The 22148-nt window shown below is 35.8% G+C and overlaps 1 protein-coding gene across 1 annotated transcript in view; it reads right to left on the bottom strand.

Moving 5' to 3' along the window:
• OTOGL (otogelin like) overlaps positions 1 to 22148 on the bottom strand; it is a 95964-nt gene that overhangs the window by 26718 nt on the left and 47098 nt on the right. The window contains exons 29-37 of the mRNA XM_026667629.2: positions 19189 to 19356; positions 17883 to 18161; positions 16018 to 16135; positions 15725 to 15804; positions 12764 to 15108; positions 12005 to 12182; positions 10158 to 10300; positions 1266 to 1289; positions 1069 to 1161 (exon numbers count right to left, since the gene is read on the bottom strand). Of these exons, the coding sequence (XP_026523414.2) occupies positions 1069 to 1161; positions 1266 to 1289; positions 10158 to 10300; positions 12005 to 12182; positions 12764 to 15108; positions 15725 to 15804; positions 16018 to 16135; positions 17883 to 18161; positions 19189 to 19356 (3428 nt within the window). The remainder of the gene's footprint in view (positions 1 to 1068; positions 1162 to 1265; positions 1290 to 10157; positions 10301 to 12004; positions 12183 to 12763; positions 15109 to 15724; positions 15805 to 16017; positions 16136 to 17882; positions 18162 to 19188; positions 19357 to 22148) is intronic.

The raw sequence follows: 22148 nt of genomic DNA, 5'->3' as shown, positions 1-22148 counted from the left end.
GCCTCTCTCTCCTCGTGTTCTATCTCCATTGTAGTTCTCCGGGTAGAGTTGAAGATTGATTGATTACCTGGTATGTGCCTAACAGTTGTATGTATATAGCAGTATTGTATATAAACCACCAGTAAAAGACAAAGCCTCTATGTCCTGTGTTTTGCTCCTGGGTTGTCTCACAATAGTAGTCATGCTGCAAACACTCTGACAGAAAGTATCCTTAGTGATTCCTCATTTTCCTATAAATCCTATTGTGATTGTATTATTTTTTTCTGCAAAATTAAACCAACTTTGAGAATAGTTGAATGGGATTAAGGCCACAAAAGCCAACAACAGAACAACATCAACAAAATATGAAGAACAAATTTGAAGATATATGAATTTTCTTTTTATTAAAGCAAATACTAAAGATGTAAGGTTGAACTGGGAATATTTTTTGAAAAGGCATTATTACAGTTTTTAAAAAATCATGACAAATTAGATCAATATTCATAACATATTATATAAGATTTATTCAGACCTGAGGCTAAAAATTTTAAACCAATTGCCAGTTTGCTTTCTGGACACAAATTAAAAAAATTGAATAAACTATTAAAGTCCTAACCATTTTAGGGGATGATTATCTGAAGGACTGCTTTTTTGTTATGAACTTGTTCTTAGTCATTTAGGCAAGATGGGCAGTGTAAAATTTAATAAAGAAATAATTTTAAAATCTTTAGCCTGCTCTATAGTTTGGACCATTTCCAAACTATAAAATGTACTTCCATAGTGTACTTTGACTGCTCCTTTGCTTAATTAGAAAATATATTAAAACGCATCTTTTTAGCCAAGCAGTTTAATGTAAATTATTTTAATATTTAATGGTCTGTAATTCTTAAATAAGTAAAAATTCAGATCTGCTTTATATAGATGGTTGATATGTCATACATACAAAGATAATCAGTTGTTAAGGCTTTCTATTAATAGTTGCCTCTTATTTATTAAGGCCAGTTAGTTTATGCCTATCAAAGAATTGGATTGTCTACATAATAAACGTTTTGCAGGAGGATTCTACAGTCCAGCAAAAGCTTAACTCACCTTTCTTGCTAAGCGGTTAATAAGTACTGCATATGGTGGTATTGTTACATTAAGTTTCTTAAAACAAAGACCAGAAGCACTTCCGGATGGGACCTTGAAAAGAAAGGACAAACTGTCCTGAAACTAAAACAATTGGCAGATTACTAATCCTTAAATAATGATTGATGTATTAACAACTGTACTTTAAAAATACTCACTAGTTTTCTTATTGAATTTGTACTCTGAAAAATAATTTTAAAAATGAATCAGATTTATTGTCACATAAATATATTATTCCAGCTCTGTGGTAAATAATATTGCAAACTGTCCTCCATTGTACATTCATGTGTAATCAGACATATATACATACATACATACATACATACATACATACATACATACATATATATATATATATATATATATATATATATATATATATATCCTTCAGCTTTGTTCGGGTATTTTCCCACGTCATAGTAGTGGTGCTTTTAAAGTTGTAGCAACTGCTGAAGCTGAAGGCCATACATGTAAGTACCCGCGAAAACTTAAGAAAACAAATATATATATATATATATATATATATATATATATATATATATATATATATATATATATATATATATATATATATATGTATTCAGCTTTGTTCGGGTATTTTCCCACGTCATTATAGTTGTGCTTTTAAAATTGCAGCAACGTTTCAGCAGAATCTTATCTTCTGGGAGAAGCCTGATGATGGCACATGAGACACCTGATGATGGCAGATGAGATTCTGCCGAAACGTTGCTACAACTTTAAAAGCACAACTATAATGACATGGGAAAGTACCCGAACACGTCTTAATATTTGTGCTTTTATTATAGCAAAGTTTCGGCAGAATCTCATCTGCCATCCTCAGGCTTGTGTATTGGGTTCTTTTTAATCTTGTGTGTCAGGCTTAGCAGCTGTTTTTTGTTTGAATTTGGTGCTGGCTTTCTGCTTTATTTGAATGTTTTTTTCCTCATCTTGATTGGCTGGGTGTCTAGGTCTGTTTTTATTGGTCTTTGAGTTGTTGTGTTCTTGATTGGTTGGCAACATTGTGTTTTGTGCATTGGGGTTTCTTAGTGCAGCTTGGTTTCTTGTGAATGCCCGATAATTATTAGGAAGCTAGGTTTTATTTGGGTAGCTGGCTGGGGCGTGTTTGGGCTGGAAGTATTGGGGGGGTGTTAGGGTTTGGAAATTAACCCCTAGAAGAGTATTGCAGCAGTAGTCAAGCCAGGCAACCAAAGGAGAGCGGAAGGGCCCCAGAGTATACACACACTGAACACAAACACTGTTTGTAGTTTAAATAGTTTTTAATCCAGTTAGAGTTTAAGCATTGTCATTCAGTCCATTAAGTCATTCACAGTATTTCCATCCAGTAAGACTCACTAGTATAGTCCAAGTTAAGAGTCCTTGCAATATCTTTATCAGCCGATAAAGATATCTTCTCCTCCTCCGGTTTCACTCTCCAGAGAAACAAACGCTGGATATTCAGCAAACAGTAGCAAACAAAAACAGTTCATTCACAGGCACTCACAGTCAGTAATCTCAGTTAGTCGCAGCAGCACACAGTAACAGTTACAGCCACAGTTACAGCCAGAGACAGTAAGCTTTCCAGCTTCTAATGCTTCCTTATATTGTAACTTCTAACCGCACCCTTAATCGGCTAATTGCCTGCTGCATTGTGCTTAAAGTGATAAGCACTTAAACCATGATATCTAAGTTTTATATATTTATTCACCCAAACCATATTTGGTATCAATGTTATACCTAACATACTCCCCTTTTGGGTGAAATAAATATATAATACCTTACAATCTTATCCCATATTTTCACAACTCTCCTGGTGCTTACTGGCACCTTGGGCTTTAGTAAAATTATCAGCTAAATTGTCATCCGACATACAGTACTCTAGCTGAATCATCTTACTTCTTACAGATTGTCTCACGTTTAGGTATCTTAGATCTGTATGCTTGCTCCTTGTTTTTACTCCAATATTTGTGGCCATTTGAATTGCTGCCTGATTATCTTCATGTATAATTATAGGATAATCTACAGTTATACCTATATCAATTAACATTTGTTTATACATTATTAATTCTGTACATAACAATGATAAACAGGAGAATTCTGCCTCCATAGTAGACAAACTTATATGCTGTTGTCTTATTGACTTCCAGCCTATTAATGTCTTACCCAGCATTATGGCTGTTCCTGAAGTCGACTTTCTAGTGTCTCTTTCTGATGCAAAGCTAGCATCTGCATAAGCACACAGAATTAAATCACCCTTTGGTTCTAAATACAATGAATAATTCATTGTCTTTTTAAGATATCTTAATATCCTCTTAGCTGCAATCCAGTGTCTTTCATGGTGCAGAATTGAATCTAGCCAACTGATTCACGCAGTACGATATATCTGGTCTAGACCAATTACTAATATAACTCAAACTACCAATTAAAGATTGATAAATCACCTTATCAAACTCAGGGCTTTGTACATCAGTGTTGCTAAACTCCTGACTCATTGGAGTCTTAGCTGGCTTACAAAGCTCCATCTTGTAATCTTTTAGTAATTTGCTTATCTTATCTTCCTGAGATATCTTAAAACCTTTCCGTGTTTTCTTTATATTCAAACCGAGATACTTCTTTATCTCCCTAATTGCTTGATCTTTATTCTCTTTCCTAATGATGCTATTATTTTATTTGCTTCATCATTAGTTTCAGTTATCAAAGCAATATCATCTGTGAATAGTAATAATAATGATACTTTCCCATTTGTCTCCCTCTTAAACAGACATGGATCGGCTAAACCAACTTTAAATCCTATATTGTCTAGTTCCTTTACAATATACTGGTTCCATTCATAGCCTGATTGTTTAAGACCATAGAGGCTTTTCTTTAACAACCAACAATCATTATTATCCTTATTTTCACTTTTAATACCAACAGGTTTATTCATATAAATAATATGTTTTAATGGGCGTGCAAGTAAGCAGTTTCCACATCTAAATGGTTAACTATATAGTTTTTACTAGCTGCCCACACTAAAGCTGCTCTCAAGGTTGCTGCCTTAAGACTAGGTGCAAACACCTCATCGTAGTCATTAACATTCTGCCTAAAACCTTGGGCTACTAACCTTGCCTTATGGATTAAATTACCATCTTTATCTATTTTTACCTTAAATATCCATTTGCAGCCAATGGATTTCTTTCCTACAGGTAATTTGGCATTTTCAAACACCTTCATATCATTTAATGAATTCAGTTCCTTATTCATTGCTGCATACCATTTTCTTTTTCCTTAGTAGGATACTTTTTAATTTCTTCTACAGAATTAGGAACTTGATTAATCTGGCAAACTGTGTTAGCCTGGTACCTATCAGGCGGTCTAGATACACGTGTAGTTCTTCTGGGAATTACAGGGCTTACAGGAGGACTTTCTTGAACTACTACCTGTTCATCTTCCTCATCCTGTTCAGCTATTGAATCTGTTTCTTCCTTTATGGGCACTATTTCATCCTGTATTTGTCTCTTTACTTTATTTTTAAAGTTACAGGGATAACTAATGGGATTTCTATAGGATTCAATAATTACATCTTTATTGACATCCTGTTCTAATTTCTCCCATCCTTCATGTTCTAGAAATTGGGCACTAGCACTACATAACACTTTAGATGTGCCTTTCTCCCAAAATCTATATGCCCTATGGTTTGCCTGATAACCAACGAAGAAAAATCTTTTAGCTCTATGTTGCCCTTTTTTTCTGAGTTGTGCAGGAATATGCACCCATGCTGGTGCACCAAATGTGTGCAGGTAACTTAGATCAGGTTTCCTGCCATGCCACCTGGTAAATGGAATTTCACCTGTTGTTGTATTAACAACGTTATTCAATATGTTATTAGCACACATTGTAGCCTCCCCACAAAGAATCAGGTAACCCAGAATCATTTAACATTGTTCTAACCATTGCCTGTAGTGTTTGGCCTCTTCTTTCAATAAAAGCATTATGTTCTGGCCTGTATGGAGCAGACTTCTTATGCTCTATTCCAGCTACTTTAAGTCTGTTCTGGAATTTGTTATTAATAAATTCCGTGCCATTATCTGTCACCAGGGTTATCAGTTGACGTTTAGACTTTCTTTCAGCAAACCTAAGCCAATTGAAAAAATGTTGATATGTTTCAGTTTTGCTTTTCATTAAATAGCAAAACCCATATCTAGAATAATGGTCCATAATGCTCAGTATATATCTAGCACCCCCATACTGGGTTTCTTTGGACCTATTATGTCTGCAAATACTACTTCTAAAGGTTCTTTTGTTTTGAAACCATTTAGCCTATTTGCAGGCAATACTTTGCTCTTATCTTCACAGCAAACATTACAACGCAAATATTTATCACAAGGTTTTAACCTTATTCCTTCAGATAACTCAACTGTACGTTTTAGCATTTTAAAATTTACATGCCCCAAACGCCTATGCAATAAATGGATACATTCTTCATGAGGCTTTATATTATTAAATACAGTTTGAGCCTCCCCTTTCTTACTATTATCTAAGACATATAATGTTCCATTTAAAGCTGCAGTTACCCTTTTGTTATCTTTTTCAATTATGCAATTATTATCTTTAAAAGTAATTACATAACCTAATTTATCTAATACCTAACTGAAAGCAAATTAAACTTTAGTTGCGGTACATACAACATTTTTATATCCTGGTTTATGTACGGACAACGTGCAAAACCTTGACCTTTCGCTTTCAGGTTCCAGCCGTTAGCAAGAGATATATGTTGAGAACTTGTAGACATTTTTATAAATTTTGTCTTATCTCTTGTGATGCAGTGGGATGCGCCACTGTCAACCACCCATAAATTATTCTTCACATCAGAGTTGCTAAACGTGGCTAGTTCAAATGCTTTCTTTGGCTTTTTACATTCTGGCTTTTTCTCTTTTTGCAGAATCTTGCCAAATGTCCTCTGCCTCCACAATTAAAACACTTTTTAATTGTGTATGCCGTTGAAGATAAATTCTCTTCTTCCGGGTGCTTTACTTTGCTTTGCTGGTTTCTTTCAAACTTTGAAGATAATTTCTCTTCTTTCTTATCTTCTCTCAGCTCGTCACGCTCACGCCTTCTTCTGGCTTCTTCTAGTAGCCTGCCTGTAATCTCGGTTAATGAGAGGCTTTCTTTTGGCAATACTTCCAGCGAAGTCACATAGTCATCATAGCTTTGATCTAATGAAGATAATATTATGTAGACTTGTTGCAGTTCATTAAATATAAGCTCTTTTTCTTGCAAATCTTGAAAAATGCTCTTCATACAGTTTAAATGAACTAACATATCTCCATTCCTCTGAAGATGCGTTGAAAAGCTTCCGTGTAAGATTTATATGTGCTCCTACACTGTCCCGAACATAAATCTTCCTGAGGTTCTCCCAGCAGTTTGCAGCATTTTCTTCTCCACGAATATGGACAAGCTGCTGATCACAGAAGAGTCAGTCCTATGATGCATAAAGCCTGCTCATTCTTCAGTTTAAAGTCTTGTAACTTTTCTTTATCATCATCATTAGCAGGATCCCAGCTACTCACATCTGGTGGGTTTGCTATAATGTCCCACAAACCTTCTCTGCGTAAAGTAAACTACATTTCATTGACCATGAAACATAGTTTGTTCCATCCAGCCTGGATATCATGGACAGTTGTGACAAATTTACTTGTGCCATTACTCTTCAGATATTTTGACTATTTTAAACTAATTAAAACAGTTTGTTTTTACAGTAATGTGCAACTCAGACCAACTCTCTCTGCTATATCCTGGTTAGTTAGACTATGCTGCTGGGCCCATAACCAATGTTAGGGTTTGGAAATTAACCCCTAGAAGAGTATTGCAGCAGTAGTCAAGCCAGGCAACCAAAGGAGAGCGGAAGGGCCCCAGAGTATACACACACTGAACACAAACACTGTTTGTAGTTTAAATAGTTTTTAATCCAGTTAGAGTTTAAGCATTGTCATTCAGTCCATTAAGTCATTCACAGTATTTCCATCCAGTAAGACTCACTAGTATAGTCCAAGTTAAGAGTCCTTGCAATATCTTTATCAGCCGATAAAGATATCTTCTCCTCCTCCGGTTTCACTCTCCAGAGAAACAAACGCTGGATATTCAGCAAACAGTAGCAAACAAAAACAGTTCATTCACAGGCACTCACAGTCAGTAATCTCAGTTAGTCGCAGCAGCACACAGTAACAGTTACAGCCACAGTTACAGCCAGAGACAGTAAGCTTTCCAGCTTCTAATGCTTCCTTATATTGTAACTTCTAACCGCACCCTTAATCGGCTAATTGCCTGCTGCATTGTGCTTAAAGTGATAAGCACTTAAACCATGATATCTAAGTTTTATATATTTATTCACCCAAACCATATTTGGTATCAATGTTATACCTAACAGGGGGTGTTGTTTGCGTCCAGGTGCTTTCCTGGATTGGAGGAAAGTAAGCAGTGGGGTGCAACAAGGTTCCGTCTTAGGCCCAGTACTCTTCAATATCTTCATTAACAACTTAGATGAGGGAATAGAAGGGGAATTTACCAAATTTGCAGGTGATACTAAGCTGGCAGGAATAACTAACACCCAAGAAGATAGACTAGAACACTGGGCCATATCTAATAAAATGAAATTCAATTTCGAGAAAAGTAAAGTCCTACATTTAGGCAAGAAAAACCAAAAGTACACATATAGACTGGGTGAAACCAGGCTCAATAGCAGTAACTGTGAGAGGGATCTTGGAGTCTTAGTGGACAACCAGCTAAATATGAGCTAGCAGTGTGCAGCAGCTGCCAAAAAAGCTAATGCAATCCTAAATTGTATTAACAGAGGGATACAGTCAAGATCAAGGGAAGTACTAATACCACTCTATAAAGCCTTAGTAAGACCACACCTAGAGCACTGCATCCAGTTTTGGTCACCACATTATAAAAAAGATGTTGAGACTCTAGAAAAAGTACAGAGAAGAGCAACCAGGATGATTAGGGGACTGGAGGCTAAAACATACGGTTGCAGGAACTGGGCTTGACTAGTCAGGAGAAGGACCAGGGGAGACATGATAGCGGTCTTCCAATACTTAAGGGGCTGCCACAGGGAGGAAGGGGTCAAGCTATTTTCTAAAGCGCCTGTAGGCCAGACAAGGAATAATGGATGGAAACTGAACAAGGAGAGATTTAACCTGGAAACAAGGAGAAACTTTCTGACAGTGAGAACAATCAACCAATGGAACACCTTGCCCTCAGAAGTTGTGGGAGCACCATCAGTTGAGACTTTCAAGGAGAGATTGGACTGCCATTTGTCAGAAATGGGGTAGGGTCTCCTGCTTGGGTGGGGGGTTGGTCTAGATGACCTACAAGGTCCCTTCCAACTCTGATTATCTGTATCAGATTGTGGTAGATATTTTTTTGTTTGTGAGTGCAGGCTTCCAGATGATTGATAGTCTGGTGGAGTCATCTCTTCTATTCATACTATTAGGTCTTTTATCAATTTCTATGGCTTCTCTGATGATTCTCTAGCCAGGGTTTTCTATAGTAGCGAGGGTTTTGGTGCCACTGAAGTCGATGCTATGACCTGTGGCTTTCATATGTTGGAAGTGTGTTCCAGCTTTTTTATTGCATTCTTGTGTTCTTCAAGGCGGGTACTTATCCTTCTGTTGGTTTGTCCTATGTATGTGGCAGGGCATGATGCTCAGGGTACTTCATATATGCCTTGGTTTTCTAGGTCAATTTTATCTTTGGGGTTTCTTAGGATGGCTGCTATTTTTTTGTCCATTTTGAAGGCAGTCTTGATGTGATGCCTGTGTAGTATCTTGCTGTTAAGCCTGACACACAAGATTAAAAAGAACCCAATACACAAACCTGAGGATGGCAGATGAGATTCTGCCAAAACATCGCTATAATAAAAGCACAAATATTAAGATGTGGGAAAATACCCGAAGAAACCAAAATACCATATAAGAATATATATTCTTAAGTTTTCGCGAGTACTTACATGTATGGTATTCAGCTTTGTTTTTGTTATTGGTCTTGGAGTTTGCTGTTTATTGGTCTTGGAGTTTGCAAACTCCAAGACCAATAAACACAGACCAAGACTCCCAACCAATCAGGATGAAGAAAAAACCATTCTGGCACAGCAGTAGGCCAGCACCAAATTTAAAACAGAAACGGCTGTGAAAGTCTGACTCACAGACGAACACTATACAGAAGCCTGATGATGGCAGATGAGATTCTGCCAAAACATTGCTACAACTTTAAAAGCACAACTATAATGACGTGGGAAAATACCCAAACAAAGCTGAATACCATACATATAAATACCCCCGAAGACACAAGCCTGAAGATGACAAATGAGATTTTGTTGAAACGTCGTCAAGATACTTCCAATTTTACGCGGGAGAAAACCCGAATAACCAAAGATCCACATACAAATACCGCGAAAACCTCAGAATGAATATATATATATATATATATATATATATATATATATATATATATATATATATATATATATATATGTGTGTGTGTGTGTGTGTGTGTGTGTGTGTGTGTGTGTGTGTGTGTGTGTGTGTGTTTTCTTAAGTTTTCGCGGGTACTTACATGTATGGCATTCGGCTTTGTTTGGGTATTTTCCCACGTCATTGTAGTTGCATTAGACTCTTCACATTTGTCCTGAACATTTGTATCCTCAATTAAAAAAACTCTGAATCTAATTCAATATCTGACAACTCCCATTAACCACCATTAAACTCAAACATTTTTCTTGGGAAGATATGAGTAGTATTAGATGTTAATATTTATAACTTACGAGGTCAGTTTGCTCGATAATACACTTCTATTATTAGTTCTATTCATGTGGAATTATCAAGAATCATTTACAATATATTTCAGATATAATATATAAGTGAAACATACTTTTTAATATTTATGTTAGAAAATGTGTTTACAAATATAGAAACCCAAAACATTTTCAAAGCATTGTAAGAAGTTTTGTTTCTATCTTTAGTGTTTAAAATATGAAATGCTAATTACTGCAAGATACTATGTAAGGTTCCTACCTGATTAGCTGGGCATTTTTCAATATGAGCCACAATAATTTCTGTGGGTAACTTGACTAAAATATAAGATGCTACTTTATATAGCGCTACGTTATTTCCATCAAATGTAATGATACTCAGTTCAGAGAGGATAGAACACTGACCTAAGGAAGAAATTATAATTAATGAGATCTCATTAAGATTTCAAGCCTCTTTCAATCTGGAATTATACACTGAGTCTATTACAATTGCATTGAATTTAGAAATAATAAAAAAATGCTTAAGAAATTGTACAGTTATACTGCTATCCAGGGGTGGGATTCAGCCAGTTCGGGCTGGTTCGGATGAAACAGATGTTAATTTTATATCCAGTTCAGTGAACTGGTACTTCCACCACCAGCTGGCTCTGCCCACTCCGCCCCACCCCTCCCAGGAGTCACCACGAGGCCCGTCTGACTCCCAGGTAAGTGTAGGGAAGCCTCCTAGCAGAAAAAAATGGGGCATGGGGAGGCAGAAAGAAAGAAAGAAAGAAAGAAAGAAAGAAAGAAAGAAAGAAAGAAAGAAAGAAAGAAAGAAAGAAAGAAAGAAAGAAGGAGGGAGGGACGGGAGAAAGAAAGAAAGGAGGGAAGGGAGAAAGAAAGAGAAAGAGAAGAGAGAAAGAGAAAGAGAAAGAGAAAGAGAAAGAGAAAGAAAGAAAGAAAGAAAGAAAGAAAGAAAGAAAGAAAGAAAGAAAGAAAGAAAGAAAGAAAGAAAGAAAGAGGGAGGGAGGGACGGGAGAAAGAAAGAAAGGAGGGAAGGGAGAAAGAAAGAGAAAGAGAAAGAGAAAGAGAAAGAGAAAGAGAAAGAAAAGAAAGAAAGAAAGAAAGAAAGAAAGAAAGAAAGAAAGAAAGAAAGAAAGAAAGAAAGAAAGAAAGAAAGAAAGAGGGAGGGAGGGAAGGAAGGGAGAAAGAGAGAAAGGAGGGGAAAGTGATGGAGGGATGGAGGGATAGAGGGAGGGAGGGAGGGAGAGAAAAGGGAGAGGAAGGAAGGACCACAAATCTTGTCACTAGACACAGCTTCAGAGGATGCTTTGAAACAGCACAGCAATATAGGCCTGGAAGGGACCTCAGAGGTCATCTAGCCCAATCCTCTGCACCTGGGTTATTTTGGTGCCTCACCCAATCATATACCCACCAAGCCACGCCTACCAAACCACACCCACAGAACCAGTTGTTAAAAAATTTGAATCCTACCCCTGCTGCTATCTGTATTTACTTAGAAGTACTCTATGGTTTCAATAGGCCATATACTAAAATCATTTGCAATATATTGTACTGATAAAAAGGGTACGTAAGAGTAATGTAAAGTTATACCTATGCATCAGACACAACAAACAGTCAACAGAGAATGGATTGTCTGGCAGCTACATTACATTTGATGGCAATCAGCAGAAGTAATCAGACCAGCAAAGACTGGAATTCTGCTTGTTCACTGGTAAATCAAACAGCTGATTTGTCATTCTGTGCAAATACAACCACTTATCAGATAACTTGTTATTTCAACTCAGACTTTCATATCTTATTCTGCTAATAAAAAACGTGTTGTGTTGGGGGAGGATATACCAAGCCAGTTGTCTGACAATACTGAAGAAAGTAAATTTCAGTAAATGAGAAATAAAAATTATGTAAGCAGTTAAAACAGGGTGTGAATTCATATGCCACCCTGTGGTGCTTCAACAATGAGATGAGGAGCATAAAAATTTAATTAATAAATAAAAACAAAATTGGCATTCTAGGATGATCTTGTCATAATTTTCCTGTAATATTTAATATGCAAGTTTAGGATTCTCTGTTTCATATATAATCTAATATAACCACTTCAAGACTTACAAGGACATTCCCATTCAGGACAGCAGTTGTCGCTGTTGATCTGAACTGGCATCCCTCGAAAACCACAGTCAGGTTTTTTCACATTCTTATAGCAGTTCCTTGAAATATTGTACAGCATCCATTCCATGTTAATGCAGACATACTGGCTACATTTGTCTATAGGATCAAGGTATCTTGGCTTTTCCATGATGGGCAAAAAAATTTGAGACATTGACATATGATGAAACATTTTGTGTACCAAAATCAGCAGCCTTTTTAAGTATAAAAATGTGATTATGTACCTACTGAAATCCTGACTATTGCAGTCTAAATGTTTTTATAAATATTTACCATAAAACCTTAGAAATATGTAGGTTTATATCTTTTGGATGACCACAGATATGATCCTTTTGGTCGGCATGTGATGGTTAACTATGATCTAACAACACTAATTTTATTAGTCATGATAGTTATAAGGTAAATGTGCTATTAGGGGATAATAATAAAGGATGTATTTACCACAGAACCATTTTAAAATTAACCAATATGCACACACATCTCGAGAGCCAGTTGCTCCTTGGAAGAGCTTTATAGCTCTCACTGCCTTAAGAAAGTTCAAAACATTCTTAAAGATCCACCTCATCCTGTGCACCCTTTTTTTTTTTAATTATTACCATCTGGCAGATGGTACAGGACAATAAAAACAAGGATAAATAGGCTGGAAAAACTGGAAATCTCTCCAATAAAACAGGTATTATTGATATTTTTAAATATACTTACCATGCATTCTGAAGACGCCACAGATACAAGTGTATGTATTATTGTGCCAAATGAAGTGTGTTCATCACTCTTTGTTGTCATTTCAACTTCAGCCTCTGTGGATTGGGTTTCCACAAGTTTTGCAGTGACTTGAGACGAATCTGTTATTGTGAAATTCTGTGAGCTGATGATACTTACTTCCTCTGGTTTATTCACATCGTAGTAAGGTTTTGTTGATGGAATCCTAGACCAATCAAATGTTATATCTGTCACCTCAGAGGAAGTAACTGGTTTTACTGAAGTTGTGCTGCTTTGACTAGAAGACACAGCTGACTGAACAGGTAGTAAAGATGGCTTTTCAGTCCTTGCATACTTTGTGATGTTTTCCTCTGAGGTTTTATTACTTTTTAAGGCATACAATGTGCTTGTTATATTTTGAAATTTTGAAGCCTGGATTATTTCTGTTTTGACCCAGTCTGAAACTTTATCCATTTCTAAGGGCTTGGTTTGTAGACAGTCTTTGCATGGTTTAGGTGTAAAGACAGAAACATTTGGAACATAAATGGATGCTTGGGAGACAGCAGGAACAGGGATTGAAGTAGTAGTTGTGTGAAAATCAAAATGTATAGGAGAAAATTCAGTGACTTCAGCAATCTTGTGAGGAGCTATTGTGCCAGCAGAAGAAACTGAGGGGCTGGTTGAGTACTTTTCAATAATATCTTGAGGAGTTGATGTAACATTCCAAAGTTTGCCCAGAGTCAAAGCTGATTCTATTGCTGGTTCTGCAGACTGAACATCTGTTAAGGATGATAAAGTTCTGCTATCCATTGAAGAAGTCAAAGAAGGCCTTCTTGTTCCCAAATATATGGCTGATTCATCAAAAGTAGTTAAAGACATAGTATGTATAGTGGAAAGATTTGTAATTAAAGTTGAATTTGTTGAGCTCAAATCATCATTTAGTGATATAGCAGGCATTTTTATATCAGTGCTAGTTGATGCTACAGCAGAAGTGATAGAAACTGCTGATAAATTTCCAGAATGTGATGCTGTAACAGAAATCTGAGGAGTAGAAGCTGTTGTTGTCAACATTTTAAAAGAGGTTTTTGAAGATGAAGTAGTAAAAGTATCAACATTTTTAACTATTGATGCAATTTCTGATTCTGGATATGAACCAAATGGTTCATAAGTTATTTGTGCTTCATCCTGTGAAATCTTAATAGGAATACTACTTGGCACCCTGGTATCAGCAAACTCTGACAAAGTTATAAAATCAGTTGGAATTGGAGTTGAATCTGCATGCAACATATGTTTACTTTCTGCTGAAACTGAACTTGTCTCAGATGATTTGGTAGTCTGAAGAACTGCTAGAAGAGAAACTGTAGAAGGTCTTAAATGAAAGCTCTTTGAAATAAGTGTCACTTCCCCAGTACCTTTGGGCCTTTGAGATGTAATTGGAGGAGGCATTAATGTTGACGTTGTATGGGTTAGTGGGACACTAAAAGAAGATTTTATGGGAAAAGGACTTTGTGTCACAACTGAAGTTGTTTTATAAACTACATCAGAAAAATGTTTTGTGGTTAAGGAAGCAATATGTTCAGAAGGTGTCAGAGGTGCTTTTTGTGATGATACAGATATAGGTGTTAATGTTTTATTTATCAATTTCAAGTCTGATTGAATAGTCTCTGAATCTGAAGTACTATGAAGATGATTTGATGCAAATGAAGTAAACCTAGTAGATGATTCAGGAATTGGAGACATAGTTGTTGTAAATGTAGACAGATAAGAACTAATTCGAGAAGTTACAGCAAATGTTTGTGTTAAAGGTAAATCTGTCAGTATTGTGGAAGTTGGAAGAGTTCTAGCTACCACCGAAGAAGGAACTGCAACTTCCAATAGTGTAGTTGACTTAGTTAGTAAAGGAAAAGCAGTCACTGATGGTAGAGCAGTAAGTGCAAGATTACTTGATGAAGAGAAATTATAAGTTTTATTGTAGGGTATTGTTTTTACAGTAACCATTGGAGCTTCATAAGTAGTTGGGAAAGTTGTTGACAGAGATCTAAACAGCATAGGTGGGGTGGTTGTTTTGTAGCTGTCTTCAGATAATAATTCTGAACTTGGTGACAAATCAGGTAAATGCATGATTGAATGAGATACAATTGTTGAATAAGCATCTTTGGCAGTTGTTGGTTCAGTTGTGATTTTGGTATATAAGTTAACATAGGTTGGCTCAGTCTCTTCAATAACCAATGTAATTGGCATTTGAGAAAATGTTTCTGATATATTTGTTATCTGGGAACTTAACATTGTAGGGGTTGTTCTAACTGGTTTGGTCCGAAATGAAGATTCTGCTGGTTTCACAGCAATACCTGTGGGGAAAAAAGTCTTACTTCATATGATTTTGAAAAAAATATATGTAAAGTGAGAATTGTGTCACTATCCCAATGCTACAGGCAGAAATCAGTACTAATTTTCATGAACAGTATACCTATTCTCTTAGAGAATAGATTCAGAAGTGCTCTGTGAGTCTGATGGATGGTGTTTAAATTTGATAAATAAATAAATAAAAGTAGAGAACAGCTTCATAAATGTTTCCTATTACTATTATTATTATTATTATTATTATTATTATTATTATTATTATTATTATTATTATTATTATTATTATTATTATTAGTAGTAGTAGTAGTAACAACATATTATAAGCAAATAATGATGCAATCTGAAATGACAAATGTTATAGAGCTCGTACTTCTGGGATGGCATCGATACTATGAAACCTCTGCTCCTTGAAATCCATCAATGTTTTTTGGTTGGTTAATTATTTTATCTATGATTTAATTTAGAGTACTGCATATTTTCATTAATATGCCATTGTATTCTGGATGGAATATTTTTTGCTATAATTGTAACCCACTGAGAGTCTCCTAATTACCCCCCAAAAAAAAAAAAAGAATGAATGAATAATGAATAAAGGACACTTACAATCTTCTGGATAAACACATTTAAGTGTGACTTCATCTAGGATCATAGCTTTTGGACAAAATGGTAAGCATCCTTCAACCCTACAATAAAAGATTCAAGAAAAATACATATGCAAGCAATTATTTTGCCTATATAAATTATCCAGAATTCAAAATACCTGAATGTGACTTAGAATTATTACTCTACAAAAGTTCTGACAGTAAAAAAAAAAAGCGCCAACTTATTATTTGTAGAAAATTCAAGTGAAAAATAATACTGAATGTTACAATAAATATTATGTTCCTTTTACTCACGGTGGAAGAAATTTGCATGCTGTTCCTTCAGGATCATTGCATGTTTTAACACAAGGACTTGTGCAAGGCTCATATCTCCATTCACACATCCTCCTGTAAGGTATTGCTGCATGGAGTTCTAAGAAATTTTAAAATCATCTTGTAAATGATACATTTCTCTATAAACCATAACTGAAGCTGGCAGAAGTACTGTGGATGAATTTAAATGTATTCCTCAAGCCTTTCCCTATTGAAAAATGCAGAACTTTCTTGTCTACCCACTCCCTCAGTTCAAACAAATATAGTTACATATGCACTTTACAGACTTCTAGAGTTGTGTGTCTTTTATGAAATTGTAGACAGATTAACAGAGTTGGAAGGACCTTGTAGGTCATCTAGTCCAACCCTCTGCCCAAGCAGACCTTCTACCATTTTTGACAAATGGCAGTCCAGTCTCTTCTTGAAAGCTTCCAGTGATGAAGCTCCCACACTTTCTGAAGGTAAGCTGTTCCATTGGTTGATTGTTCTCACTGTTAGGAAATTTCTCCTTATTTCCAGATTAAATCTCTCCTTGTTCAGTTTTCATCCATTATTCCTTATCTGGCCTTCAGGTGTTTTGGAAAATAGCTTGACCCCTTCCTCTCTGTGGCAGCCCCTGAAATATTGGAACATTGCTATCATGTCTCCCCTGGTTCTTCTGTTCACTAGACTAGCCATGCCCATTGTATGTTTTAGCCTCCAGTCCCCTAATCATCTTGGTTGCTCTTCTCTGTACTCTTTCTACTGTAGATGAATTTAGATATGTATGTCACAGTGTGATTTTAAAGTATATTTATGTAGAAATAAATGCAATAAATATTTATTTATGAAACATAAATTGTTCTTTCAAATAACAACTGAAACTTATAAATAAAATTTATAATTGTATATAATTATATTCAACTAAAATCTACTGAATAAATCTATTCTCAATTTATATATATATATATATATATATATATATATATATATATATATATATATATATATATATATATATATATATATATATATATATTATTATTCAGCTTTGTCCAGGTATTTTCCCACGTCATTATAGTTGTGCTTTTAAAGCTGTAGCAACGTTTCAGCAGAATCTCATCTGCCATCATCAGGCTTCTGTATTGTGTTAGTCTGTGAATCAGACTTTCACAGCCGTTTCAGTTTTAAATGTGGGGCTAGCCTACTGCTGTGCCAGAATGGTTTTTTCTTCATCCTGATTGGTTGGGAGTCTTGGTCTGTGTTTATTGGTCTTGGAGTTTGCTGTGTTCTGCTTGATTGGTGTTTCTAATATCTTCTGTCTGTTTTGTGGCTTTTTTTGTCTTGATTGGCTGGCAACATTGTGTTCCTGTATTGGAGGCTTTTAGTGCAGCTTGGCTCCGAGTAAATGGATGGCTATCATTTATTAGGAAGCTAGGTTTCATCTGGGTGAATCTCTAGAGATTGAAAAAAGACCTGAAAGCATGAATAGAAGAGATGATTCCACCAGACTGTCAATTATTTGGAAGCCTGCACTCACAAACAAAAAAATCTCCACACCACAAGCCAGGCAAACACCTGGGCACAAACAGATCCCCCCTGATACCTCCAGCTCAAACACACCCCAACCAGGCACCCAGATGAAACCTAGCTTCCTAATAAATGATATATATAACTATAATAACCAACTATAATGACGTGGGAAAATACCCGAACAAAGCTGAATACCATACATGTAAGTACCCGCGAAAACTTAAAAAAACATATATATTCAAAGTAAGGACTAACTATGGTTGGTAAAAATCATAGGTTTTGCAGCATGCGGGTTTATTGACAGCATCTCCCATATACCATGTTGTGTAACTCACCCTCAATACTGAAGCTACTTAATCTTTTGAATTCTTCAGTACCATCAAACTTTGAGATTTTCACTGCTGAAGTGCTAAGTGTAAGGAAGAAACCTCTTTTGCTGTGCAGTTCGAATGTATTGTAACTAGAGATCCAAAGTCCTTGGTGATGGATAAAAGTCGTTCTTCTACGAAATGACAAACTTGCATCCCACTGTGCTAAGAAAATGCTGTTCTCATTGTGTACATAAAGAAAGTAGTTTGGCCTTTCTGCACACTCAAGTGAAATCAGAGATGAAGCTGCCAGTAAAAAAATGAAATTCATAGCAACATATAAAAGCTTTAATACATATTAAAGCAGCATTTGAATGAATAAATGATACAAAATTCAGAGAAACAAGCTAAATAGCACAGATCAATTCAAAGTAATATTAGAAAAGGTATGAGCAACATAGTTTTTATTTTATTTTTTTATTTGTCAATTGCTTACAAGATAATAGGTATAAGTAAAAACATAGTTATGAATACATGGATACATATCAGAAAAATAAAAGAAATAAAAGAAACAATAGGACAGGGACGGTAGGCACGTTGGTGTGCTTATGCACGCCCCCTACAGACCTCTTAGGAAAGGGGTGAGGTCAATAGTAGACAGTCTAAGGTTAAAGTTTTCTGGGGTTTGGGGAAGAAACCACAGAGTCAGGTAGAGCATTCCAGACATTGACCACTCTGTTGCTGAAGTCGTATTTTCTGCAATCAAGTTTGGTGCTTAATAACCTTGAGTTTGTATCTATTGTTTGCTCTTGTGTTCCACTTCCAAATATCTGATGAAAATGATGCCAGTAAGTATTTTTATTTTCTTTAAAAGTACATTTTAAAACCACTCATCAGTAGGAAGGAAGAGTATTTATTGCTGTAGGTCAAGGAACAAATTCAGGGGGCCCTCACAGTGTACAAAGATTCTACAGCCAGAATATCCAAAACTGTGATCTGTTTTCAAAATAATTTGGATATTGCTGGGAAAAGGTAAAAAAGGCTGCCTATGGAGCATTTCACTAGAAGTAGAAAGGTCCTTTTCAATCCCCTAATGCCCAGACAGTGAAAGCTCCATACAAAATTAATACTTATCTTCATATTGCTGTTACTGTGGAAATAGAAAAATGTCTCTTGTCGCTCTCAAAGCTTTTCTTATCCAGTCTATTACAATAACATTTTATCCAATTTAGGAAGTGTGTTTAAAAGAACACAATCTAGCGCAGAAAATTTAATCCTTTTGCAGGTATAAAACTTGGAAATTAATTACATTGGATCAGAAGTAAATACTCACATAAAATTTTATCTTTGTAAAGTCCAGGAGTTAGCATAAAATTATAATATACTTTTTCTTGGAGATTGTTTCTAGATAAAGGAAAGATCGTTTTGCTGCTAACATTGATTCCTATAACTGTATCATTCTGTCCATAACTGGCCAAAATATAAGGCCCTTTCCCAAGTTCTGGAAGTATAAAAATTACAATGATAATTAGTAAAAGGAAAGCTAATCATCTTGGAAGAATAACAAGCCATTTGAAAATACAGAAAATTGTTGAAATGAATCAAAAGCAAAATGGATAAAAAACTAGAACTCCAAAAATCTGGATAACTACTGAGTCTAATAGCTTGAGTTTTCTTGATCATTCCAGACAATAATTTATATAACTAATATATTATGCCAATATGCTCTTGTGCATTAACAAGGCCCTTTGATTTGCACCATTCAGAAAAATAATGTTATAATCACATTTCTTATAGTTTCAGCCAATTTTGGGAAGTAGTGATAACTAATTTATCAATTGCCCCTCCAAATGCTTATTTGAGGGTGACCCAATTTCATGTTTCTTTCTATTAGTTAAGTAAGCAATTTCCTCTTGTTTTTACAGCAAAATACTACTAAAATATTTTCTAAAACTAAAGAACAAATTAGAGAAAACCCTTATTAAGCCTTTTCTCCCACAGAGAAACTTGCATTAGAACAAAGACATAATTCAAGAGGTTTCACCTCCAGGAAATAATAACTAAAAAGCAAAGAAATTTTCATTAAATGGTATAGAAAAGGCCAAAAAAGGAAAATAGATTTTCTTTGTATTTTAAATACAAATTTAAAATTATTAATTAATTTTGAAGTATTCATTTCCTTTAAATCTGCTTCTGTCAACACGGACTACTGAAGCTAAAATTGTTCTGCCTCTAAATAGTTTTAATATACCACAAGACTTGGCTATCAAAAAAATGGCACCCTGCCTCTTGCAAGTTATTTTGCCTGTGTCCTTATTTTATTTTGCAGCTGTCCCTGAATATATTTGTATCTGTACAGTGGTGGGCTTCCAATTTTTTAACAACCGGTTCTCTGCCCTACTGACTGGCTGGGTGGCTGAGCATGACCATGTGACTGAATGGGCATGGCCAACTCAATGTCACTTACAACGAGAGGTGCTTCACCTCACCCACACTCTCATGACCTTGGGGATGCTACAATGATTGTTAGCATGAAAAACGGTCATAAGTCACTTTTTTCAGTGCCATTTACTAAATGAACTGTTGTAAGTCAAGGATTACCTGTACAAAAATACAAAAAGCTTCTTTGCTTGCAAAAAGCTGCCCTAAATATAGTCATTACATTAGAAATGAGGGAATACACACTGAATATCAATGAGTCACAGCTATCAAGGAAACCTAAACCATTCTGTCTGAATACCTTCCTTTTCCTCAGCAATACCTGCAACCCGGAATTACAAATCAGACAGGTTGTCAGAGCACATTGAGGAATTAAAATAGTTAAAATACAAGGATAACTATCAGCAGCCAAGTTGCTCTTGCTCATAAAGTGAAACCCTTTAGCAGAGAGGTCATTTAAGGTCTCCAGAAAGTGGGTAGGCATATTTGGGCTATAAAATGCCAAGCTAAAAAGACAAATTAACAAATTAACATCTTGAGTGAGGGCTAATCCCATTCTGTCTTTGTTCAGACCTTGCTGAAAGGGAAATTTTGCCTCTGAATATAGCTATCTATCTCTTTATCTCTTGAGTGCTGACATCTGCTGTGGACTATTAAGGAAGGTGGGGACTGCTTTCTCCCTCTAAGAAAACATGTTTCTCCGTTTCTCATTCAGGGAAATATATTCTTCCTTTTTAATATTTCCCAAAATATTTCATTTTTCTAGGAGAGAAATAGGTGCTAACTTTCTACGATTGGTGCCATGTTACTAAAACAAATTGGAAGGAGGATCCACTTATTATCAGTGAGCAATCATGTACCTTGCCCACTCCGAAGCAACGCAAGAGATTCCTGTCCCAAAGGTGCTTTTTCAAGAGGCAACTAGACTTTCTAGAAACCAAGAAAGTCCAGTTGACTCTTGAAAAAAGCACCTTTGGGACAACCATGACCTGGATGATTGAAGAATCCCCATAGAATCCCCATTTTAGACTCCTGTGCTCAGTGAACTGACAAAGCACAGTTTCCACCCAGGAAAAGGTCCATTTGCACCACTTAAAGATACCAGCTTGTCTCACTCACCTCACAAGATATCCTTAGGTAATCATCCAGATTTAAGGAAAGATCACATGCCCCCAGAAAGGCAGTAAAAAAAAAATCAGACAGAATGCCAAGCTTGCATCCTGCCTCTCAGCTATTTGTTCTATGGCTATGCCAACCCTTCTATTAATAGCTGTTCCAACCATGTTGGAAGTATACTCCAAAAAGCTTAAAATACTCTTTAACTATATTTAAGAAAGTCAAGCCCCAGGAATCACTATATAAAACTCAGTCTACAGACAGAAAGTCTGGGCATACTGCCAAGAACCATTAAGGCTTACAATGTAACAAGTTTAACCCAAAGGCAGGTTCTGAAAACACTTAAAGCAGCAGGGCAATTAAGATAAGGATTAGGCTAGAAATACAGGCATGCCAAAATGTTTCCTTCCTGTCTCCCTTGCAGGATTAGCCCTGTAAAGTGGGAAAAGTTTTCTTCCAACAATCAGTTCTCTGAACTACTCAGAAAATTAACATCTGGTTCAAGAGAACCTGTGCGAACCAGTAGCAGCCCACCTCTGTATTTTTTTAGAAACAGAGCAACAACAACTAAACTATCTACAGTTATTTGAACTAATAGTCAAATATTGCATCAAATTGTGCTCATTATCCCATATGGAATATGGCTATATTTTATTTCTGCAACTTGAAATAATTTTCAAATGCAACTTACTTATTCAATAAAAAGGATAAGTGTCTTTGATTCATGCTTAATATTAT

Source organism: Notechis scutatus, chromosome 6 (assembly GCF_049901735.1).
Source record: "Notechis scutatus isolate UNSWTSFEM ecotype Mainland chromosome 6, rNotScu1.2, whole genome shotgun sequence".
Taxonomy (NCBI): Eukaryota; Metazoa; Chordata; class Lepidosauria; order Squamata; family Elapidae; genus Notechis; species Notechis scutatus.
The sequence above is the reverse complement of the archived record's forward strand: the minus strand, read 5'-3'. Positions and strand labels throughout refer to the sequence as shown.